Genomic DNA, 26,771 nt, shown 5'->3' with positions numbered 1-26,771 from the left:
TCATCCTCAAATGCTAAGGTTTTATTTTTTTCTCTCATGAACATTTTCCATATTTTTACAAATAACTTCCTAAAATATTCCAATTTGAGATTCGTTCAATTGTGAAAAGAGAATTCTCACAAAAAGTATTGTAGCATAGAAAAAAAGGAAATTTTTTAAATCAAAGAAAAATAGAGAAAATTCCATGACAAAATGGCTGGTCACGCCCATCGAATTACTCTCTAAAATATGTATGGAAAATATCTCTCCACTTCAAAATTAAACCTCACTTCACTTGAATTCAAATTGCATATATCCATCATATTAAAATAAAATAAACATAAAACATACACATACATGCAGACAATACTCGATATTCAGAGTGAGGAAAAATTGTAGACTTATCATGTGATTGTGTTGATGTCTTGTCTTGTGCATGATATATTAACTAAATAAAAAAAAAAATTATCCGCCTTTTTTTCATTTTTTTTCTCTCTCCACAAAAAAAAACTGAAATACCAACACAGACATGTGATTAATAAAGTAAATGAGTAAAAAAATAAAAATATTCATCAAAATCGAATTCTTATTAAAATCTTGGATATTAACATTTTTGAAATAAATTAACTATTAAGGATTAAAAGATCAATTTTTGAAAAAATCTATACTGCAATGAGAAACAGCTGTATTTATAATTGCACACAAAACTGATTTCTATGCTTATCCATAAGTGGAATTTAAATAAAACAATAAAAAAATTGAACATTTCTCTCTCACAATTCATATTTTCAATCCATTGTGCATGAAAATACAAAGAATCGACTGTATGGTTGTGTGCGAGTCTAAGTGCTTATGTATTTAAACATGTTTCTATGTATATCCCTCATTTCTTTGCTGTCTGCATTTGTCGACTTTTTTTGTGGTTGGCTGTTGTTGAAATGTATTTTTCCTCTGCTTTATGTTTCTATACATTGCTGGCTTTTGAAGTCAACAATTTGTACATTTTTATTTCTCTGTTCTGTTTTCATTTTTTCTCGTCTCTGCCTTTCGATCATTTAGTGTTTGACTGCACTTCTTACAACCACGTACGCGCGCTGCTCGGATTTTTTATATATATTGTCAATTTCTTTTATTTTTGGATTTCGAGTTGTGTGTTGACATTTTTAGGAAAGAAAAAAAATTAGATCGCGTAATTGACGATTACCCAACGTAGGAAGAAAATCGTAAAACATTTTAACAAGTATTTTGGATTAAAATCAAGTTCAAGTGAATAAAAAAATAATTTTGTGAAAAGAAAAAATAAATAAAAACCGAATTTTGTGCAAAAAATGATAAAATAAAGTTTTAATAAAGGTTTTCTAAATTTTTTGACAAAACCTAGTTAAAATTAAAATTAACGAAATATAAAATTTTACAAAGTGATTGTTAAAACTGAAATAGAAAATAATTTAAAACAGTGAAAATGATAACAACACAGAATCGTTGTGCCGCCGCTAATATTTCAACAGCTAATTTAAAAAACGGAACAGACTTTTCAATTGCTGCAATCATGGCTCGTGATGAGCTAAGTAGGGAATCATCTGAATATAGCATAAGTATGATTAAAATTGATTTTTTTTTTGTGTCAAAATTTAAATCCTTAAAATGTTGAAAAATGTCAATACTTTATTAAAATTTTAATACCAAAGTCAACTTCTGAATCGATAAAATTATAGTTAAATTCAAACTATATTTTACATATCTGAACTATTTGCTTTACTTTTTATAATTATGCATTTCACATAAACTGTGTAATTATCTGTCATCAACATCATTGTGATAATTATTTTTCAATTTTAGCAAAATGCAGTGGACATTTTTATATTTTAAAAATCATTACAGCCAGCTCATAAAAAAACTGCAAATGAAACTGCTATTATCGCATCGATTAAATTTCCATGAACTAAAATTTCCTCTTTCAACAGTAATTTAATATGAATTAAAAATTGTTCACTAAATGAGAAGTTTAGATTTTGCCGTCGTATGTATTACTCGTTTTACACTCAACTTATTCACGACGCATGGAAGTTAATGACTTAATTTTCTGTTGGCATAAAAAAAGTCAGCAAACTAGATACATTTGAAGTTGACACAAAATGTACGACTCCGTTATTGAACTTAATTTGATGAACATTTTTCAACATTTTCACATGTAATTACCACAATGCAATTTATGCCAATTGTCAAATTAATTTTTATTCAATTTAAATGCGAGCAAGTGATATTTTTCACAAATTATGCTTGCATTAAATATTAATTTTATATAAAACTTGTGCACTCATTAATTATAATCAACGGCTTAACGAAAAGAATTTTTTAATTTGGAGTATATTTACATGAAATTGAAAACAACATTTTGTTGATAATTAAATTTAAATATTCCTTAATGCAATAAACTTGATTTTTGCTAATTAAATATGAATATGTTTAGGTCCCGCATCAATTGATCGCTTTCCGGAAGGAAATGAAGATGAATTAGATGTAGACGTTGAGCAATGTAGCGACTCAGAAACTCCGTCCAGATCACGAACGCCTAGAACCACATCAAATAATTCACGAGGCACTTCACCTAGTCCATCCGATGAAGAAAGACTCACACCCGAACCGGTAATTTGAATTTTCTTAAATATTTTTATAAGTTTAGCTAATTCTATCTATTTCTATTGATAAAATAATCTAGAGTCGACCAAAAATAACAGGCTCATGTAACTGTGATGATTTGCGACCAGTGCAATGTCATTTAGAGACAAAAGAATTATGGGATAAATTTAACGAGTTAGGAACTGAAATGATTATTACAAAAACAGGAAGGTGAGTTAAAAATGAGCTAAATACTTTACGGATTTAAAAAGAGATTTTCGCAAATTTATTTTAAATAATAATTTAAATTGCCACACACGTATTAAACCATTAATATATTCGCTTCACACGTTAAGCATATACGGTTATAATAAGTAGTTAAAGCATCTGTCATACAATAAAGTTGTTTAATTGCTGAAAGTTGAGAAAATTTATACACAAATATACAAGTATTGCTTCAATAAATTAATTGTTTTATGAAGCATTGTGAAATTAAACCCAGACGATACCTTATTGTAAGCAATAATAAAAACTTCAAAACTAACTCTTATTATTCATGATACATACTCATCATTAAGCCTATCATGTTCGAATAATCTGTAAACGTGAATTTTATTTTACCATCTTTGTTCCTCTAGAAATCTATAAAATTTTATACTGCACCAAAACTATCACTCATTAATATGCAATTGACGTCGATGCCATAAATTGTATCATAATAATTTTAATATTTTGAAATGGATATTATAACAGCTAATAGTGATACATTGTAACATGCATATGTATCGATATCAGACATAAATATTTAGCATTCCTATTGCAAAACGTTTATTATAAGCTCCTACATTTGAAACTCCTTTTCCTTTTACTGCATTTAATGGATATTCCGTACTGCAAACACATGTTTCCTTAATTTACCTTTACAAATGTTCTGTTAATAACTTTTTGACTCAATATCACTTATTTCATATTTCTACATCGTCATCATTAGCTGTCCAAAACTGAAAAAGAAAATGTAAGCACAGCACAGAACATTTCTTAGTATTATAATTCAAATAAAATTTTTGAGGTTTCTGTTTCATGTCGTAGATTTCAAGACGATTCAAATTCATCATCATCATTACTCAACTCAATTCAATTTCCTCTTTTATCACAAATTTCATTTCTCATCTTTCTCATGCGTTTTAATGATAATTGTCTTAATTTTTGACTCCAACTCATTGCTGAATACACTTAATTATGAATTTGAATAGACTGCAAAATTTCATAGATTAATTTAAAGTACACAATGGACACATGAGAGTGCTGTACAATATTCATCAAAAAAAAATTTACTACATCATATGAAAGCAATAAAAAAACGAGAATGTCTTAATTAATTTTTATTGACTCAAAATCGAAATCGAAATATAATGATAAAGTAGAACAAAATGAATAGAAAGAAGTAAGAAATGTTTTAATTTCCAAAAAATGAACATTTTTATGAGCCTTGAAAACATCTGTTTCATGGAAATTAGATTCACTTTTTTAATGTCATGAAGTTTCTTCTTTTTGGTTCCTTTTACAAATTTTCTGTTTCTTTCATATACTAATTTATTTTCAATAACGAAGAAAAGTTATAATTTATAGACAAGACGAGACAACACAAATTTCATGGTCATATACAAAGAATAATATTGGATAGAACTTGAAAAATAATTCTTGATTAAATGAAAATATCACTCAAAGTAATCTTTTTTTGTTTTGTTAAAAATGGCAAGAAATTAACACTGAAACAAATTTAAAAACAAACTACCCACAAATCCGGAGCTAATTAAGCTTTTCGCATTGCATGTCATAAATCATTTTGAACTATAGCAAAGCGAGAAGACATAAAAACTTTTTTGTTAAATTCCATCCATTCTCTCATCTTCAACATTTTTTTTATAATTTATTATCAATTATATCAACACCAAATTAAAAAAGAGTGTAATTTTATCCTTAAAAACAGCAGGGTAGTTTTTAAAATGATCTTGATAATGATTTTGAGGTTCAATCATCAGCCTCTGATTCACATTTCTCTCTGCTAGGAATTTTGGTGAATCTTTTCTTTTTATAGATAAAAAAATATCGTGTTGAGATTCATCGTCATCTCTTCAAACTGGTCGGTGCTCTGTGTTATTTTTGAATATTAATGAATTATTTATCACCTATATTCTGATTTTAATTTGGTGTTAAAAGTGTTTTTAATTAATTAACGAAATATCGGTTTTGAATGTTAAAGTAATATGAGAACAAATTGCTGTTAATCATAAACATGTTCATTACACTCGAAAGTAATTTTTATCTAGAAAATTACAAAGCAATTATAAATCGATTAACAAACTTCAAGGTTTTAAAATGCAGCTATATAGAGTGTTATACGTACAAAACAATTACTGTAAAATATGACATTTGGGAGTATCTATATATTTCATATAATTTTCAGTAAGTTACTTAATGTTTGATTGTTTTATTGTTCTGATAAACTATAATTTAACTTTACCACAAAATTTATCTCTAAAATATTTTTTTAAATGTTCAGACCAAAATTTGATTGACATTTGACTCACCTTTTTTAATATTAACTGGCTTTTGTTGATAGATTTCAGAAAAAAATGAGTAATTTTACACATATCAAACATCTTTACAATTTTGTCAGAAATATCAAAAAGAAACAGGAGATGAATATAAAATACAAAAGAAATGTGAAAGAAATTTCACCAACAACAGAAGAGGAATGACATAAAATATGATTCATATTATTAGTTTCTAACACTTATTTTAAAGATTAGAATTAAAAGTAGTGCAGAAACTTTTTAAATAGAATATAAAGCTATGCTCAGAAATAAAAAATGACATGTCATGAAAGAAAATGAAAATTCAGCAATCGCATGAAAATTTTACATTCTTGTGGCTGTTCTTTAACTCTTTTACCAACTGAAATGTTTTTCGACTTGAAAGGAAAATTGCAGCAATTTATGGACTTTTGATTTAACGATGACGTGTAGAAATCCTTTTAAAACAATAAGTATGCCAAAAATCAGACCGACCGCATATAACTAAATTGAAAAAAATGCACAAACTGTTTTCACCCATTCATTTACCTCAACAACGTTTTTTCACGAAAATTTTATTTCTTTCGATTTCTTTTTAATTAAAATACAAAGAAATCATCATAATAATCATTTCATGCCTTCACGAATAACTTATAAAGTACAAAAAAATGAACAATATTTCGTGATGGTACAAACGAAAAATAATGAATTGGCAATTGCCATTTTATGTCCATGCGATGACGATATTTTGAAAGGAATATTGCTCTCGATTTTTTAAAAGTGTCTTATAGTCTGAAATACACGCGATGTTATTTTATAACGTTCGCATGAACTCTCATGAACAATCTTTAAGTTGCGAAAGAAAAATTAAAAGAATTTATAAAGAAAAAATGAAAAAAAAATCCATAAATCATCATAATCAGATTTATAATCTTGCACAATTGTGTTTCACACTTAAAAGGGCTTCTATTTGCAAATTAAAATTAATTTTCTTGTAATTGAAAATTTTTCCGGCAATTTTCGATTTATATTTTATTATGTTATGTCTACTAAGGGTTAACTAGTTCCATGTATACTGCGTATGTCTGAAATTTTTCCAAATACACGATGCGTAAAAATTCAGCTACATTACATTTTATTTATTGCTGTCTTTCCTATCTATTTTCACTTGCATACTGCATACACAAACTTACAAACTTACACCTCCCTTACGTTCATGTTTCTATTTGTATTCATCGCATTTTTCACTCCTTCCATTTCTTTCTATTCATATTCGTTCTTATTATGTATATTTCGTTCCTACTATCTTTTTAAATTCCCATTGGAAATGGAAATGAAATGCAATTGCATGTTATTCAATTATTACTTTACTACCTCTACCACAATAATAATAATTTTCATTTCAATTCTTTCTCTCCTCCCACGTTGTTAGAAATGATATAAAAATTTTATAAGCATAAGTTTGTACGGAATTGTCGAAGTAAATTAAATTTTTTTAGTTAATCGATATGCAAACTACTTCTAAGAATTAAGTAGCTTTGAATCATCAAAAATGCTAAACTTTACTTTATAAATTTAAAAAAATTAAATTTATTCACAACAACTATTCCAAACTTGAATCGCACTCGGATGTTCACATAGTGCTAAAATTCAATAATCAAATGCTAAATACCACTTGTCATACTTTTGTCTATCAATTCTTTCGTTTCTTTTCATTCTTATTTTTCGATTTAAATCAAAACAGAAAGCAGAAAGGCTCAAAATTACCGCAAGTAAATTGTGCAAGACAGAAAACTAATTTAATATGTTACATTTTGATCCATTTCTATTTTGTTCCAATGTTAGTATTGTAGACATGTTTAGTATATAATAAAAAAAAGAAGAAATTGTTTTGTTACCGTTTTCCGATACAAACCACTTTCCCTACACTTGCCTATGATTATTATTATTATTATTACTGTTAAAATGGCAAAATAATGTGGCAAAATGTATTCAAACGTAAATACAGTAAGCAAAACAGACTGGCAATAAACTCGTTTAAATGCCTTCAAATTGAATTTGACATTTTGATGCATTCGTTAATTTGATGTCAGGAAATTTGATGGTTGCTTCTACAGTAGCAGTTTTAATTTTAATTCATCATGAAACTTAATCGAAAAAAATCGATTTTCCTTTAAACTTGTTTCATCCGATATGAAATGCTAAATACTCTTTTGACAATAACTTCCATCAAATTCATCAAAAGAAGAGCATAAAAATGACACCATAAAATTGATAATCAATTCACCGTTCAGAATGAAAAAAATATTTAAAATAATTAAATAAAAAACTACAATAATCATTAAAGTACTTTTCACACTATATCCCCAAAAAAAAAATCTGCCATGCAATGCCATGCACATCACACAGACCATTATCTTTTCAATATATTGAAATTTTTTTTAAATGTGACATTAAATTTAATTAAGTCATATTAAAAAATTATTATCGAATGGATGTTTGCATGTGAACTGAAAGTATTTTGAAACATATTGAAATTCTGTCACAATTAATTGAAAAAAATTTAGTTCTGTATCAAGGAGAATTTGTCAGGAGTAATTTTTTACATGTGTCACAGTTTTATTTTTCCCATAACGAAGTGAGTATACGAATGGATAATTACTTACTTAAAATGTTGATAAAATTGGATATGACATGATGAAGGTATATTTTCCGCACCGGAAACACGCGACGAAAGATTAACTTTAAATTTTAAACACTCTAAAGGGAGGTCTAACTTTTTTCGTCACTCATTATAGGTTTTATCCTTTAATTTGGAATACTTTTCTGATTTTTGTCTTAAATATAGTAAAGTTATTAATTACTATGAGAAAGAGAAAGACGTTGTATTATTTTAATGATCATTTTGCATGTTTTGTGTCTTTAATTTTAATATTGAGGTACATGTATGTGATTATTATTGTTTATCGAACTGACAACTTATCTTTTACATTTTTGGAGTAAGTTTAACTTCAATTAATTTTTAAATTATATACAAAGCTATGCGATGAGGTCATTTAGTAACTTTTAAAAGAGAACTTCTCTCTTAATGCTGTGACAATAAATTACATGTTTCTTTTAAAAATTCCTGAAGATTGTTTAACAACAGCTTGTTCTTAAATGCAATTCAACCCCAAGAATAAAGAGCTGAAAATGAGATAAACATTGCTCATCATACACCTTGACACCCAGCACGACTACATTGTGCGATCTCTGCTGGCTAAAATTAACCCGAAAACAGAAATTTGTAAAAAGAATTGGTAGAATAAGAAATAAAAAACTTTACTTCATGCTGTGTGCAAAACACATTGAAAAAAGATTTGTCTTGTAAGAGTAGTTTTGTAGGAATGTGTGTATTTGAGGAACGGCTCGCAATTTAGAATCAATACAATTTAGTTTCTGTAACTTTAATTAAAACATTCTTCTAGTTTAACAAAATCAAAAAATAGAAAAAAATAACTTTTAAAACGGTGTTATCAAGCTTGGATGTTGTTATTCCATTGAACCTGCTCCTCATCCATTTGAACAAATAAGTTATAACACATAACCGCGCAGCATGACACTTCTTTCACAGGATGACAATTTTTCTTCTCTTTAGTCTTTACAAATTCTTTTCTTCATAAAAAAGAACACAAACAGCCATTCGTTCTGTCACAACATTCATTTTTTAAGTTTTACTTCACGGCACATGGTTGTTTCACATTATCATTAATGTGTGCCTACCTTGTATTTAAGGAATACATACATTAGTTTGTGAGGGACACCAAAATAAAACAAACAAAAAAGGAAGAGAACGAAGAGAAGGAATGAAAAATATTTTGGCGACTCTTGCTGTGAGCTGTTGCTTAATCCACTCTATTTAAATTCTCGTTTTTTAAAAAAAAATACAAAATTTGACTTTTATCCTTCTCTGCTTCTCTTACTCGAGTGTGGACAATTGGTGGTAATGATGTAGAAGGTGCATGTATATTACAAATATTTCAAAACACACTTAAATATTATTGTGTAATGCTGCCACAGAATAAAATGAAATATTCTTTTAAAAATCCACGTATTCATGAATCTCCATGAGCCGTTTTGTTGAATTTAATGAAATAAAATTGGAATTAGGACATGATAAATTGTCTTTCGATTGACCACACACACACGCACATTCGTCACATTAATACAATATATACATATAGAAAATATTCGTGTTTATTTGCTTGATCATTAAGTTCAAAAAAAAAAGGAAGAGAAAGAGAGAACAAAATATATTTTAAAAGCTGGTGGCAAGCTGCTTAATAGATTATGTCATTAGATGAGATTTTTTAATCTTAATAATTTTACCATTAATTTTATTACACGATTGGCGGATTATATTCTACACTCAATAATATACACATTTATATATGTATATAAATTTGTTCGCTACTCGCTGCTGTTGAGTTCCGACTGATTAGCAAATGTGCCAATTTAGCAAATGATTTCGAAACAATTTGTTGATGTGTTTTTTCTTTTTTTTTGGTAAAATTTGTGTCAATTGCTGAATAATGATTTAATAAAATCTAGATAATAAATATTTCATATGCTGGAGTAAAATGTCTTCTGAACCTAATCAAACACATTATACTAAAAGACTATAAACATAAAATAGTCACAATATCATGATCAGTAACAAGACAATAGAAAACAATGTCAAATTAACAATGAAATGATTTTTTGAGTGAAGGCAAATTTTATTGTTTTACAATCGTAAAATAAAAGGAATATAAAGCTTGTGTTTTATAAACGCTTAATTATTGATTTATTACGAACAAACGATTTCTTCTATTTTGCAGCATTAATTGTTTCCAGCCTTCTTTCTCTCCTCTTTTTTTGTTCACATTCAATTCACATATAAATAATCAACGAAATGATTATTACAATCAATCAAATGCCAATAAATTAATTATAAAGTCAGAAAATTCGTTTTTATTCTCTTGTTTATAATTATCTGCCTATTCACATGTCAATGATTAAAAATTTTAAATAATAAAAAAGAAGTTAATCATATGAGATCGATAATTTATTAAAATGTCAATGAAATGTCTCAATTTTGTCATCATGAAATCAAAAACGATAAAGATGATAAGTCAGTGTGGTTGTTTTAGTGAAAGTTTCTCTAATTCTCTCTCTCTTATCCACTTTCAATCTTCACCTTCATCAGCATAAATTATAAATAAATCATTATTAGTATTTATTTTCTTAAAAACAAATTCAAGTTGATTAATGTTTTGACTTCCACTTTTACTAACTGTTCTATGCAGCCTTATTTCATAAATTGAATTTAAACGCATTTTGACACTATCAGACATTTGATTTAATAAGTATTTCTTGCATAAACACATGCTTAAATTTAAAATTTGCATATATAACTTGCATGAATGCAAAAATTCAAACTTTTGCAACAATTTAAATTGTAAATTTTTTAATCTTCTTTATAATAATGCGAGAAGGAAAAATGATTAAGTCCCTTAAGTGTGGACAACATTTTGCAGTTCAACTTTCTCATTCATTCAGTTACTGTTCATCATCTCGAATGATTATTTATGTGTCAAGAAACACCGGTCAGAACAGAAATTTTTACACACAATATAAATGTTAATATAAAACCGGTTGGAAATGTGTCTCGCTTTACTATACAATTCAGTCTCATAGGAACAACAGTAAAAACGACAGTATGTAGCTGTTAAGGAAAGAAAAATGAAATAAAATATTTCAGCAGTGGCGTAGAATATTTCTGTTAATTAACATATTTCATATTTAAATACATAAAAATATGAATAACAATGAAAAAAGAATAGCAATCTGATCGCTCTAGCTGCTTCTTCCGCTATAAATTTCTTTACTCTTATATAGAAGAGCTCACCAATTCTGTAGTTTTTTATAGTCCAGAAGAAAAATAATGAACAATCATAATTTTTATTGCTCATCGAAATTCATTTTTTTACAATGTTACACTTTTATGATTTTTTACCTTTTTTCTTCCACAATTTTTTCATATTATAAATTCAGTCATCAATCTACATACATACATACAATAACATGCGCATATGTGTGAAATTACATGGGCAGTAAATGAATAAATATATAAATAATGATAATTTGTAACGCATGAACCTATGTAAGATTTGCGCGAGATCATAAATTTTAAACTGGACTGATAGAACAATAAATTTTAAAATTACAACTAGACAGTTTAAAAATTTGTAAACTAATTAGGAAATGATTGCAAATAAAAGCTATAAAAATCAACTAACTGAGATTTACTATCTCTTATTTAAATATATGATTGAGCATTCATGATGATGAAGTTAAACTTTAACACAAATTACCTTATAGGTGAGCACATAATAATAAAAATGAAGAGAAAAAAGAAAGGAAGAGAAATAAAAATTAAAGTCATAAAAATTTAAATTCAATTTAACCAATTTCGATAACATCATCACTATCGAAAATCTGATGGTGTGAATTTTTAATTGATTAACAACATTTTTAGCATTTTTATGGGGTCCAAAAAAGCAATAAGAAATTAAAAATAATTTGACGAGAGCTAATTTGAAAGTTGAAATATAATATTTACTAATTAATTCTCCTTTCATCCATTCGAATAATAAAAAAAATCATAATAATAATTTAATTGCTTACAATAATCTTAGTTCTCCTGCTCTGTTGGTCACATCATTATTACGTTCTTTTTATCAAAAACAACAGCGAAAAAAATCCCAGCCATAGTCATTTCAATTTCAATTTAGAATTTTTAAAGCCACTAAAAAAGCAACTTTATGAAGTGAGAAATGAAAATGAGAAAAAAAATGTGAGAGCTCACTAAGCGCAGACAGCAACAACAGGCCATAAATTCGCACTCTAATCATGTCTCCTTATACTTTACTATACAGTCTTCTTTAGTATTCTTCTGGTCAATGACGTATATTCATATACCTAAAGCCGATGTCAGAAAAACAAGTTCCCACTAACTCCAATTACTATTATTTTAGTGAGTACATGGCGAGCAATAGTACATACGACACGCAATGTTATAAAAAAATATATATATTCTTTACAGAAAATGGCCGCATATTCATTTCGCGTGTTTGTTTTCTATTTTCGTAATAGAACCTAATAAAGAAAAGAATGAGTAGTAGCTAAAATGTATACACAGACATTGTTTGCAACGGTGCCACCAGGAAGTAACAGTCAACTTGAACTTAATTAAATAAGAAAAAAAAAAGATTATTCGTTGAAACTTTTCTCACTTACTTACTCACTCAAAGATAGAGAACTATAAATGTGTCCTTGTGATCGAGCAGGAAAGAATGCTTTTTACACCTCGTTAAAAGTGACGTGCACAATGAAAAGGGCCCTTAGTAATCGACCAAAGTAAAGGTTTTGCGTTTTTGCTAGTCGATGATTTTATTTTTGGAATGCGCATACAGCAGTTTTTTTAATATTTATTTCTACCTCATTATTTCTCCGATAAAGTATGAAAATCATTACTTAATGTGTTTTATTATGGCTATATCTGCATTATAAAAAATGCATAAATGAACTACTTTTAACAAATAGTTACATCTTATCATTTCAATCTCTTATGTCAACCGACTATAATCAATATTTGGATCTGAACAGTAATCTGAAAGACAGTAAGCACAGCTTAATGTATGTACATGCATTTTAACGTTTTATGTTTGGAATAAATTCACAAAAATAAATAATTCGAGTGCGAACAAGAGTAATAAATTAGAATTATTATAGACACATTTTACTACCTACGAGCACACAAAATACTTTTTTATTTTATTTTTACTCTAACATTAGCGAGTTGGAAGCAAAAAAAAAAAATATTAAGCACATACCTTAATTACACCCTCACCCGAATAAAAATATTTACATATGTATAAGGTAATTCAGTGTTGATATTTTGTCACGTCATAGACTAATAAATGGGAATGTAAAGCAAGCAAATTCTTGCGTTAGAAATTATCATAAAAATTATCATAATATGAAGTGAGGATTTGCGAAAATCATCAAATTGTTGTTTGAGCTTTGATTTTAATTTATTTCAATTCTCATTCCTTTTTTTTCATGTTCTACAGACGAATGTTTCCAACTGTGAGAGTGTCCTTTTCAGGACCACTTCGAGGTCAACCATCAGATAGATATGCAGTAATAATGGACATCGTGCCTATGGATTGTCGTCGTTATCGCTATGCATATCATCGATCATCATGGCTTGTTGCAGGAAAAGCTGATCCACCACCCGTAGCACGCCTTTATACACATCCTGATACTCCTGTTGGTGCTGATGCTCTCAGGAAACAAGTGATATCATTTGAAAAAGTTAAACTCACAAATAATGAAATGGACAAAAATGGACAGGTAAAAAAAAATTTTAATCTTATTTCTGGTACTTTTTGACAGTTAAATCGAGGATTCCTGAAATTCTAATTTAACTGAAATAAACTTTTTTATCTACCACAATTTTTTACTCGCCTTTTTTTAAAAAGGACAACAAATTTCATTCACTTCATCTCATATCACGACATGTTTATCTTTGTACACTGAATTTTTTAATACGACAAAATTCCTATATCCATTTTTCCATTGTTTGGGGACTTTTGTTTCCAAATTTAATTTACTTTTAATTCTTAAAGTAAATAACTTGCAACTTTTTTGTCTATTTCATGATAAAATCTTATGAAATATTATCATTGGAATCGCAATACTTAATAAGAACAAAATCATCAACGGAAATAAAACGTTTAAGGTTGATTTTTTGTTAAAATACATTTTAACTTTACCTTTAAGTCGCTTCAGGGATCATATTTTATGAAATAAAAAAGAAAAAGCGAGAGAGAAAATTCTCGCACTCATTTGTATAATTTTTTAGCTGTTAGGATAATTTGTTAAGTAACTTGGAAGGTTGATTATGTTCAGTGAACTTGTAAACGGTATAATCGCACCTCCTGCTTAACATTTCTCGACTTTTTATCCTCGTTTTTTACACCATTCGATGTGCGCACACTGCCATTACCTTTTATGACATTTCTCGTCGCCCATTAAAAAACTGCTGGCGTTGCTGCTTCTAAATTCTGTTGTTTTTTCTTTATTCTATACTCTAACACAAATTGTGTGGTATTATGAAGTCTGTAAATAGAAGACAGAAAAAATTGGTGAGAGAAACTTAAAGAGAGCGAAAAGAAATTTACATAAAATTATTGTCTCACCTTGCATTCACGCTACTTCTTTTTCACTCATCTTCATCTTTTATTTTTCCTGAGGCATTCATTGAATCGACCTAGAATTTTATACAACTAGTCTATATTTGAAGAATTAAAAAATAGTCAAAACCTCAACAGTCTTTGAATGCTGTTGAAAATCTAATTTTATTTACCTTTGGGGCTTCAATATCATTGATTACATATCAACTGTTCTGATAAATACATCTATGCTTATAGACTAATGTATACACATACTGTACATTCATAATGCTCTGCAGTTTACTTTAAAAATATTATAATGATAATTTTTTTCATTTTTTTCTCTTGCATTGTATTTTGATCATAATTTACATCGACAATGTATACAACACGTGTTATCGTTTTGCTTATGCTGATACTGCTGATGGTGAAAAATACGAAAACTCAGAATAGCACATAGTGAAGAGGGAAAAATTCAGCAGAATCATGCAAATTTATGGCAATGAAGCAAAAGAACAGTTTTTGTATAAAAACATAATGGGGTCAGATGAATTCTGTCTATATGCTCTTAAGGAGCAACAGAGAGAGTGAGTGAGAGAGAGATAGAGCGAGAAAAAATGTCGAATGGTGCTGAAAATTACGTGACACAGCCAGCAGCAATGTGGAGCATATAAAAATATGCAAAATAATTTTTTTCTCGTTTCATCTCGCATTTTTCACCACCATTTTCTCCTCTTATTTTCTCCCTCACTCGATAAATTGTGATTTTACACCCTCAATACATGCATACATATACACACAGACTTTAGTCGTTAGAAAATGCTATCAAGCTAGTCAGTCAGTAAATTTTTATACATACGTATATATGTATAGAGAGAAAATTTGTTGAAGGAAAAATCTTCCATTACTGTTGTTACATAAAATCATAATTTGCAAATGTGTTTGTGAAAACGTGCAAATGTATTCGTGACTGGATGAATATTTTTGTAATTTTTATGTCAAAAGTTCAACATTTTCTTTAGCTGATTTGCTCAAGCAAGTTATTATCCCAAATATTACATTGTGACTGTAATAAATCGGGTGAATAAAATTCTATTAATTAATGAGGAACAATTACTTTCAATCTTTTTCCATTCATTATTGTTTTTAGTTAAAACAGCAATATAAATTACTCTAACTGACTTATCTCTCAATCTATATCTCTTTCTCGATATAGTAAATTGATGACAGTTGATTGATGAAGATTTTCAGACCTTTTTGCCTTCAACTTCTCATCTGGTGTTAAATTTACCGTAAACTGATGAAGGGTTATTTTGTTATATTCTTTTTTATATCATTTCCACCCAATTTATTGATTTTTCTTTCCTTATTTTCCTTCTCTCTGTTGAATATATTACGTGAAAAGAGAAAAGGGCGAAAAAAATGCTGTTTTCGTATCAAACATTAAGAATTACTAAACATGTTCCGACTTAAAGTCAAATTCTCTATAGTATTACAACATATCTAAGTTGTCAACTCGTATTCATTACAATCATCATCATACAGTTGACATTTTTCATGTTGCAATTTGCAGAAAAACTTCTTTTTTTAAGCAAATATTCAAACGAGCAGCAAAAAAATTGTTAACAATACATAGCTATGGCTAGACATGTTTTTTTATCCTTTTTCATCATTCTTTGCAATTCATTGTCATGTTAATGCTCACTGCAGACGCAAAATAACAAGAAAGAAAATGAAAATAACATGAGATGAATGTCTGAAAATGGAATGAACAATTTTGAATTATTCAAGATTAGAGTAGAGAGTATGAGAAACAAAAACAAATGAATTGAGAATATACAAAGACAGATGAGTTTATTGAGCTCACTGGTTAAAAAGATTAACAATTTCCAAAAAGAAAATAGTTTAATATTTTATTTTTAAAAAATAGAAATACCTATTCACAACAAAAACAAATTACAAAACGATAACAAGAGCAATAACATTAAAGGACCGAAAGCTTTCTGTCTGCAAATGAATTATTGATTTTGTGTTCAGTGATGTTAAAGCTCTTTACTATTTTTCATAGAAAAAGCACACCAGCAATCCTCTCTTTTTTTCTCAATATCACTTCAGCATACAACAACAGCAAACAAAATTTATTGCCTTTCTCTATCACATAACAAATAAATAGAAACATAAATTTTCGGTATCAGCGATGAAAATATGTTTTTGCAAAATGCTTATCACACAAAGACACAAAATTTGTAGAGTGAAGAGGAGCATAAAAAATAATGTCATGCGCATAAAAGGGCAACTCTGAGTTGAATATACGATGTGAGATGGTATGGTGATGATGATGATGATGATATTGAGACTGATGGGGGAGAAAGAAGCTTCGAGCATTTTTATTGAACGATTTTCGTCACATTTTCTTGCTTATGCATCTTTTCCATTTTCTTATATTTGATTTTATGATGGCGTGTGCATATATTATTAGCTCTTTTATATATTGTTACTTTATATTTTTGCCATCTTGTAGGATTCTCTTCATAAAATAGACCAAGCGATAATTTTTTTCTCGCTATTGTTCCTTCACTAAAAAAGAACATATGCGCTAACAATCGAATCAAGAATATTCCTATCTTGTTTTCTCTTCACATCCATTCCAGGCATGCAGAAACTTGATTCAATAAAATACTTTTTTATTATCTTCAATATTATTACACCGATGATTTCTATCTCTTGACATCATCAGCTGTATATTCAGCTTACAGCAATTTTCAATATTTTACATCTCCCATGAATCGTTGTGATGTGCACAAGGTAGTAAAAGTGAAACAATATGTGAGGCAATGATTGGAATAATAATACTAATGTAAAATTCTTTTATTACCATCCTCACACTCTATATATGTATGTATATCTACGGCTCAATAAAGTATGTATGTACATATATGCTACATATATTAAGTGAAGCCAATTTCTTTCTTGCTTACGAGATCATCATCAACAGATTCACAGCAACATTATTGTCATATATTCGAATACATGCATGTTGCTCGTTTCTCCCTAGTTGATAGTTATCATTTTCCACGTATACATTAGCAATATCAGTTGATATGAGATTAATACTTTAGATGAGATAAATTTTTTTCCTCATACTAGCTATAGATGCATGAAATCATTTGACACCTCTTAGTTCTATTCCAAAGCTGTCGGTTTTTCTGTTAAATATTTAATGAATTTCATATCCTGTCTGAATTTATATAAATGTGTCATTGAACTGTTTCCTTATTTAAATTGTATGAGTATAGTTGTATATAATCCGATTTTCTCCATTCAGTATCCATAAAGGAGTGAATTTTCTCCTTTGTCAGAACTTATGCTCGTGACTAAATTTCGTATTCAATTCACAATCTCGCAACTTTCCTGAAACGATAAGAATTCGAGATTATTTGCTCATTAGATATTGAAAATCATATATCAACGCTTTACTTTTTTGTGGTTTGTGTGAATTTGCTGAAAAAGAAACTAAGGAAATACATTAAATTATACATAAATAATTGATGATAATGATGATTACATATATGTAAAAATAAAACACATACAATGTCATAAAAATAATATTGTGGTCATAATTTTATCATAGTTTACTACTCAAACATGTTGAGTTTTATAATTTTCTTGAAAAATTTAAAGTTTAATACCATTTATATTTCTTTCTCTGATTTCAGATTGTACTTAATTCAATGCATCGATACCAACCGCGAATTCATTTGGTGCGTTTACTACCTGGTCAAAATATTCCAACGACACCGAAAGAGCTCGCTGATTTAGATCACAAAACATATGTGTTTCCTGAAACCGTATTCACCGCTGTTACTGCATATCAAAATCAATTAATTACCAAACTGAAAATTGACTCAAATCCATTTGCTAAAGGTTTTAGAGACTCATCGAGGCTAACAGACTTTGATAGGTATGTTTCACATGTTTTTATATTTATTTTAAATTGAGAAAATTACAATATGCAATTGCAATTTCGGCATTTGATCAACATTAAATCAATTTGTACTCTTCAAAACAATACTTGATGTGAAAGTTAAAAAAAATTGTTAATTTATTTCGTTCTGCTCAACATAACATGCCATAATTGATGATGATCGTAATAATGATGATGTTATTTGGCATGTTGAAAGCTTTAAAACGAATGTATCTTTCTTGCCGCTTCAAAATAATTCATGTATTCATTGCCAAGGGATGGGAATTTTATTTTATTTTAGTAATTATTGTTAAAAATTTATGAAATTTTTACAATTAATCATACAATAGCATATATGCATGAATATCTATAGCAAAAATATATATCATATTTCTTGACATTCGCAAATTATTGCAAAGAAATTATATATCAAAGTGTTGAATGACTGACTTGAACAGTTCATAAGACAAAAGAAAAATGAACTGAAGAAAACTAAACAGTCAAATTTAAGATGAAATCATTTTTCATTCTGAAAATTAAAGACTAAAAGTGATTGCGAAGCCACTAAACATGAAAAGAAACATTAAGCCTAATATTTTCGAATATTTTCGATGGGATTTAAAGATGAGTCGAACATTGAATGTAAAAGTGTGATAATTACATTTAATTCATTAGTCGGGACTATTCAGAGATTTATTTGTGTGAACTAGCGACATGACGAGACCTTACCTGTCTGCGCGATTTCGTTTATTTTTTTGTTCTTTCTTAATTCTTTTAGCGTCTGCTTGAATTGATTCTTTTACGCGAGAGTTAATAAAGACTGAAAAGTAGGAGGGCATTTGAAGGCAACTTCAAAAATAAGAAGAAGAAAATCGGTGAGGTACAAAAAATTATCGACCTTTTGATACAAATATTCATAGTATGAAGACAAAAAAAAATAATGATGATGATGAAAATTAAGACTATAGACGGCAAGTTGTTGATGAATTTTGATTTTTGATAGCTATAACAAAAGGTTCATAAAACAAAAAAAAAAATAAATAAACGATGAGTGTAGAATTGATGATGAACAATAATAGGTTGATGAAAAGATTCTTAATTTGTCCCAAAAAGTCATTATCTCTTTGGTGTTATGGCTTTTTGATATCCCGTCACATACTCATAAGCAGCAACAATGTTTTCATATGAAAATCGATATGTATCTAATGTTTCTTGGGTTATTACATGATGTTAAACACGAAAGAAGTAGTAGAAGAAAAAGAACAACCAAAAAAAGAAGATTGAAGACCTTTTTTATTTTTAAATTCTTCCTCAGTCAGTCTCCAAAGCAATTCAATCCTTTTTGTTCTTGCTTCTTTTCATTAAACTTTTTTTTATTTATTTCGGTATACGGCGCCTTGTAATTACATGAAGGTGAAAAATATTCTGTTTCAAATTTAATAATTTGTCATCACGTGTTAGTATTAATGTTGCGTTCGGAAGCAGAAACATTCCATTCCGTCATCAAGTAATTGTTGAATCATTTTCTAAATAAATTATACGAATGGATTGAGGATGTTGAAAGAAAACGAAAGTCTAAATTTTCATCGTGATCGAATTTTTTTCAAAACATTTAAATTTTCTCGTTCATTTAGTATTTCAACATTCTGAAATTCACAAAAGAATGCTTCAAAGAAAAAAACACAGAAATTTGGCTTCATTCTTCGCTCTCCTTTTCCAATTTTTCTTTGATCTTATGCCGCCACTATAATCAACACGTTTTTAATAACTTTAAGATAAAAAAAAATGTTTTCTTCCGAAAACAAAACTTTTAATGTTCATAAAAAAAGATGAGAATGAAATGAAGTGAAGAATGGACATGCAAGTTAACTGCTGTTGTTAAAATTTTGCATTACATCTTGTTTTCGTGTATGTATCACACGTCTATTCTTTTGTTAAATTCTAGATTCTTTTTTGTGCAATCATCCATCAGTTCGTTGAAATATATAAAAGATTCGCAATTAAACGTCATAAATGAATAGATCCTAAATGTATACGATCGGAAATCCTACGAAGATCTCATTAAGAAATAGATATAAACATGAACATTGCATTAAATAGAATCATCTTTATCTGAAAATAATAACATTTGAATTAACCTTAAATCCGAGTTTCTTATGATTTTCTTCCATTCAAATTGCACTTAATTTCTCATAAAATTATCTTTAACCATAGATCTGCCGTATCAAATTTAATTGCCATTTCCACCTGTTTTCAACATGCATTTAAACATCATTTTTGCATTCAATACTGCTCATGAAGCCGCTATTAATGCTGATCATACCGCATCTAATTGAGATCGGAAGGGAAATCGATAATGACGAGGATGAAGAAAAATTAAAATGTTGTTGAAATGTGCAAAAATTATTATTTCTACAACAAAGTTCATATAAAATGCTGTAAAATACATAATAATGATTGTTAAAATGTATTTGAAAATTTCCTTTCCTATTTCTTACGCTTGTCATACGTTCATCAATTTTGACCTGTGCGATGCATGCGTGTGCATACCAACGATAAGCCTAAAAGAAAGAGAAAAAAATCTCACAAAAATAATTTGAAAATGACGATGATGATGATGAAATGTATCTTTAGGCTATTATTACTGCCTCATTCTCGACACATCTCTCTGTTCTGCCGAGCTGTCTGCATGTTCAATGTGTGATGATTTACATTCCGAAAATAACAACACACAAAATAAAAAAGTATCATCCGCTTCTGAAGATCATTCAGGAACACACACAAAGATTATCTCGCAGATTCAAAAAGTTTTTTTTTCTGGATATACCCACCACATTAAAGAAATTTTTCCAATAAACAGACAGTTTTAGTGTTCTGATGTGTGATAATTGTTATTCTGTATTATGTGTCCGCTTACCCGAAATGTTTCTGACATTTTTATCTTTTTTTGTGTTGCTCTTATTGTGGGTTACTGATGATGATATAAACTTTTATATTGACTCAAATCTACAAAGCAGTTTATAGTTAATTTTGTCTTTATGGTTACTTTGAAGACTTTTTTACGGGCCAAAATAGAAATAGATAATGTCTAACACAATTTGCAGGAATTACATTCACGAGAATCTTTCCGTTTTAAAGAGAGTAACTTTTTACTTTAATTTTTATTTTTTTCTGTATCGATTTTTTTTCGCGTCTCTCACACATTTTAAAGCTGTGTAGAAAAAACATCTTTATACTGCATACAAAAATGGAAGCAAGGAAGGCTTCAGAAATTTTATTGAGCATAATATTTTCCTTCTTTTTCGAATGCCTCATCCTATCAGCTCTATCTTTTCATCTATATTTTCATATTCTACAGAGCCCTTTTTTGCACATAATTTTGTCTTTTACAACTCTTTGAAATAGAAGAAGAAGAAAAAGAGAGTAGCAGAAAAAATTAAGGGTAACAACATTTTTACTATCATTGCTACCGATATTAGATGGGTGGTAAAACTTCAACACAACATAAAACTCAATCAGATGAAATCAGTCAGCAGTATACCACCCATTCTATGTGTTCCTTTTTTATTATTTACATCCTCTCGTAAAGTAGTGACGGAACAAAGTCACTACGCAAACTCAACAAATAACGGAAACAAATGAATTGAAGATGAAGGAGATTTTTATGGCTGAATATATTTTTTATAAGCTGCTATGAAGAGGATACGAAAACTTTTCTCTCCTTATTTACAGCAATCCTCATGCTTATCACCCACCACAAATAATAACAAAAATATCATCAGCAGACACATACTAGCTAAATTTTTTCACCAAAAAATGCTTCATACTAAGAAGAATATAAATTCATAGCAGCAGATTGCTAGCAAGCTTTTATATACATACAAGAGGAAATAATATAAGAGAAGGATCCAGAAAATTTGAAAAATTGTGTGTGAACACTTAACATTTACCGCCTTTGCAATTTATTCAATACTGCTTATGTGGAAGTAATATTGATGATTTATGTTGATGATACAGCCAATTTTTTACTTACTTTTCTGTATTGACTTAATTGAAAATTTAACAAATCTAATTTTCAAAATCATCAATTTATTAATTTTCATTTACATAAATAATATGAATCTCCTTGAGAACAAAAATATACAATATGCCTCACAAAATGCAACTGCGAATTTATTTAAATTTACGCTCAATAAAATTTATGACTATCTATGTGCAGATACTTCTGAACTACACACTTCTGCACATTGCTCAATAATCAATTCTCCTTTGGGCTATTTATGCACGGCTTTATTGCAAAAGTGCATCTCGTTGTATGTACATATGTAAATATATAAAAATATAAATGTAAAAGCTGAAATACTCAATCTTCATTTACTTTTTAACACATTTTTAAGCACTGGCATGAGAATAAATGGATGTTAGAGGCGAAGAGATGAGAAATGCAATTGTGCAGCTAAACAAAATATAAAAAAAATGAATTCAAATGTACTGCAAAGTGTCAAATGGCAAAAATACATAAATTATGTCCATTAGGTATTATTTTCATTCTTTTTTTAGTCATTCCATCTGCCTTCATTAAAGTAAAGAGGCATCGCATTTGTTGTAATGATAAATAATAGTATAAGCATTTTACACCAACTATGGATCATAAAAAGTTGTATTACAAACAATTATTTTACTTCACATGAAGTTGCTATGCTCAATGAGAGTATAAGTGTCATAGAGACAGAAAAACTAAACGAAAGATTCATGAAAACTCATTAAAAGGAAATGTGATGCATCGTCATTTAAATCTATTCTGACTTAAATGTTCATAATTTATCTTATAATAATTAGTAACATGATGCATAATCAATTATTTATCTGTTGTGTGAATATTTTGTTAATTCTATAACCTTAAATAAACTATTATTCACACATCAACATCACCTTATTGCCAATTTTTCCATTGTTGTTTTCTCGCATGTAGATATATACTTTCCGTAAATTGCGAAAAAAGGAGCAATAAAGAGTTGAAAAATAATTTTCCTTTTTGTTTTTTTCATCATTCTTAAAAGAAGTCAGTAAAATTTGTGCGAGGTGTGAAGGAATTTATGCGATCATTAATTTCCAATGCTCATGTTATGCTTATGCGAAATTATGTATTTTTTCGGAAGAAACAATACATAAAACATAAAGGCCGAAAGGGGAGTGTGAAACTCCTTCATATCAGCGATTCTTTTTGTGCAATGTATTCACTGTTTCACTGCCGCTTTCAGTATTTCTTTCTTTTTTTTCGTATGAAATTGCCGGCAATTTATGCTCGAAATTATAGGGCGGCAAAGGAAAGGGAAAAAAATACATCAAATTTTAATATTTTCTCTTTACACGGCTTTTGTTGTGCTTTGCTCTACTGACTGAATATTATAGAGATGGGATGCGCGATGTGCATAATTGTTTGATTTTTCTTCACTTTTCGATATACTTACATTCAAGTATGAAAAGAAATCTCTTTTATATTCATCTGAAATGAGTTTGATTTATGAAGCCTTCTCTTATCATACCATACATTTATTCATATATGATGCTACAATAATTGGCAACAACAGCAAAGGTGTAGATGAAAATGTTCACAGAAGAAGTAATTACAAAACAATTAAGATTCGTTTTATATTCAGCCGACAATGCTTGCACACATATGGTAAAGTAAATTATTGGCTGGATAATGATGGATCACATAAAAAAAATATGTTTATACATTTACTCACATAAAAAAGATAATCGTGATTGATTTCGAATTTTTAACGTTCAATAATGCTCGCATTCTCACAAAAAGAAAATTGCTTCTTTTTTTTCTTTTCATTCATTTCCAATTTTATAATAAAGTGTAACAGAAAGATGCAAACTCTTCATTTCCTTTTGTATCAAAATCTTATTCTTGTCTACATGATCGAGGCTATCACAAAAAGACAAAAAAAGCACCAAAAAACAATAACATTAAAAGTAATGATGAAATCAAATTTTTAAAATATTGTTGCACAATATCTAGATCGCATCTTTAAATTACTGTTTCATTAGTTAATAAAAATTTATTTTATGCTACCACTGAATTATATCTCATATGTTATCCTGTCATAAAACATTGAAGGTCAATGTACTTACACATTCAATGATAAGTGATATGATTTGGGAGCTAAGCTTTTTATAGATACACAACCTGACATTTTATTTCCTAATTAACAAAAGTATAATAAGATTTAAATGATTTAAAAACAAAGTCAATGATTGCCAATTTTAAATTTCATCAGATACTAGTCTCACATGCACAATTATGCTTGTTGTTGAGTTATAAGAGAAATGAAGCACAAGAAAAAATTTAAAAGAAATCTGCCGACATGAAATTATAAGAAGAAGAAAAAGTTGAACTGAAGGGAAGCTTTAACGAAAACAAAAAAAAAATCTTTTGAAAATTACAAGCTGTTACCACATTTAAAATTCACACTTATTGGCATTGATTTTCGGGCCCATTACTTTGAGAAAAAGGAGAAACTTCTTCTCCCCTTTTATTTTGACTGATTCGATATCCTCAATTGAAGAGTGATGTGTGTGATGCCGTCCGTTGCCGTGAGGCACAAACTCATTACGACTAATTTTCGTTACCTTTCATTTTTCTCCTTTCTGATCTTTTCACAATGATGCCTTGTAGTCTGTTGAGGAGTTCTTTCATTCCTTTACGTGTGTGAGCCTATTATTACAAAATTGAGCATTTTTCAGCTCAAGATAAAGTGTTAAAAAAGTAATTATATTTCATTTCATTTTCGGGCATCATCATAAGAGAAGTAAAGTGTTAAGAAAATTATGCGATGAATACATGAACTGAGCATAAAGAAGAGAAATATTCCTTTAAATTAATGCCGCAATTGTTTCACTTTTTTTTTCTTCCTCAATCATTTATTTTACACTATTCAAAATGTTGCAAATTATTAATAAATGTTTTTTTTTTTCTTCTAAATTACAGAGATCCAATGGATGCATTACTTTTGGAACAACATTTGAGATCGGCACCGCTTGGACTTTTCCCTGATCCCATGATGGCACAACTAATGCCTCAATCAATGGATGCTGCACTAATTGAAAAAGCAAGGCAACATCTTCAAATGTGGGGACGGTCACCATATGCAGAAATGCTTTTACCACAAATGTATGCTCAAAGACCGAATATTAATGCAGCAGCTTTAAATCTTGGACTATGGCAAGGTCAATGGCCATCTCAATTAACAGCTGCTGCTGGATTTTTAAATAATCAAGCAGCACTTCAACAAGCAGCAGCTGTAGCTCAACAACAAGCTAGAAGCCCACCACATCCACCTCAAGCTGGAACACCTAATAGCTCAGGATCACCATCACCATCACCATTACATGATATGCGATCAAAACATTATGCACCACGTTTTAGTCCTTATCAACTACCACCTTCATCACATACGCAAACCTCTCCTCAAATAATGATAAAACCTTCACAAAGTCCACCACTCAGAAGATCTCCAGAGCATTAGATGTTAATTTATCAAAAATTAGTCAATTGGTTATGTGTATAATAATTCATGTAGTTCAATAGCTCTATTGTATATTAGAAACTTATTTGAAATATGTGTTAATACTATCGTTTTAACTTAAATTAATTTCATATAAAAATGTCGCTGTGTTGTTTAGTTTTTAGTTCTATTTTAATTTGGTAAAGTCAAGAAGTAAATGTGTAGGAAATTAGCTTATCATATTTATATTTATCGGCACAATGTGAACTTTATTTGTTTGAAAACAAAAGTGTTAAATCTGTGAATAACAAAAAAAAAACTTTTAAAATTCTTCAAATTTCATGTAAATGTGTAAAATATTTTTGAATCTGCCTAGTAATATTTAGTTTGTTTCAAGCTTTAGGCTAACATTGTGACCAGAAATCAAATTAAAACTTTACGAAGAATCTGCAAGAAATTTTTGTTTAATAAATTCTGACAAATGATATAAAGCGCAATGTTGGAACTAATTTCAACAAACTTACACTGTTTAAAGTATAAATTTATAGCAAATTTAAAACAATAAGTTTATAAAAATTAAATGAAAATTTTATTGAGTTCTTCAAGGTTCTATGAATGCTACTCATGTCATATCTGTAAATTCAAGAAAAAATAAATGTTGCAATAATTGTAAATTAAACAAAACCTTAATTAATTAGCACTTAGTTTTCTAGATTCTATTACAAAAAGATAAATTATTAAAGTTCATTTAAGTTTCATGCAATTCTTTGCATGAAGAGTTTTGAGCAAAAATTGAAATATATAAGAAAATTAAGCATCAATATATTATGTGTATAGAAATGAAATGAGGAAAAAA

The 26,771-nt window shown here is 28.6% G+C and overlaps 1 protein-coding gene across 1 annotated transcript; it reads left to right on the top strand.

Moving 5' to 3' along the window:
* The first annotated feature begins 1,050 nt into the window (after positions 1 to 1,050).
* LOC139090639 (T-box protein H15-like) lies at positions 1,051 to 26,771 on the top strand. The gene is made up of 6 exons (XM_070640431.1): positions 1,051 to 1,574; positions 2,450 to 2,625; positions 2,699 to 2,829; positions 13,331 to 13,613; positions 18,151 to 18,395; positions 25,399 to 26,771. Exons 1-6 carry the CDS (start codon positions 1,442 to 1,444, stop codon positions 25,934 to 25,936), a joined length of 1,506 nt encoding a protein of 501 aa, XP_070496532.1. The 5' UTR covers positions 1,051 to 1,441; the 3' UTR covers positions 25,937 to 26,771.

Source organism: Chironomus tepperi, unplaced genomic scaffold (assembly GCF_022539635.2).
Source record: "Chironomus tepperi strain 1889 unplaced genomic scaffold, CSIRO-AGI_Ctep_v1 contig_219, whole genome shotgun sequence".
Lineage (NCBI taxonomy): Eukaryota > Metazoa > Arthropoda > Insecta > Diptera > Chironomidae > Chironomus > Chironomus tepperi.
This window is presented reverse-complemented; position numbering and strand designations above follow the sequence as displayed.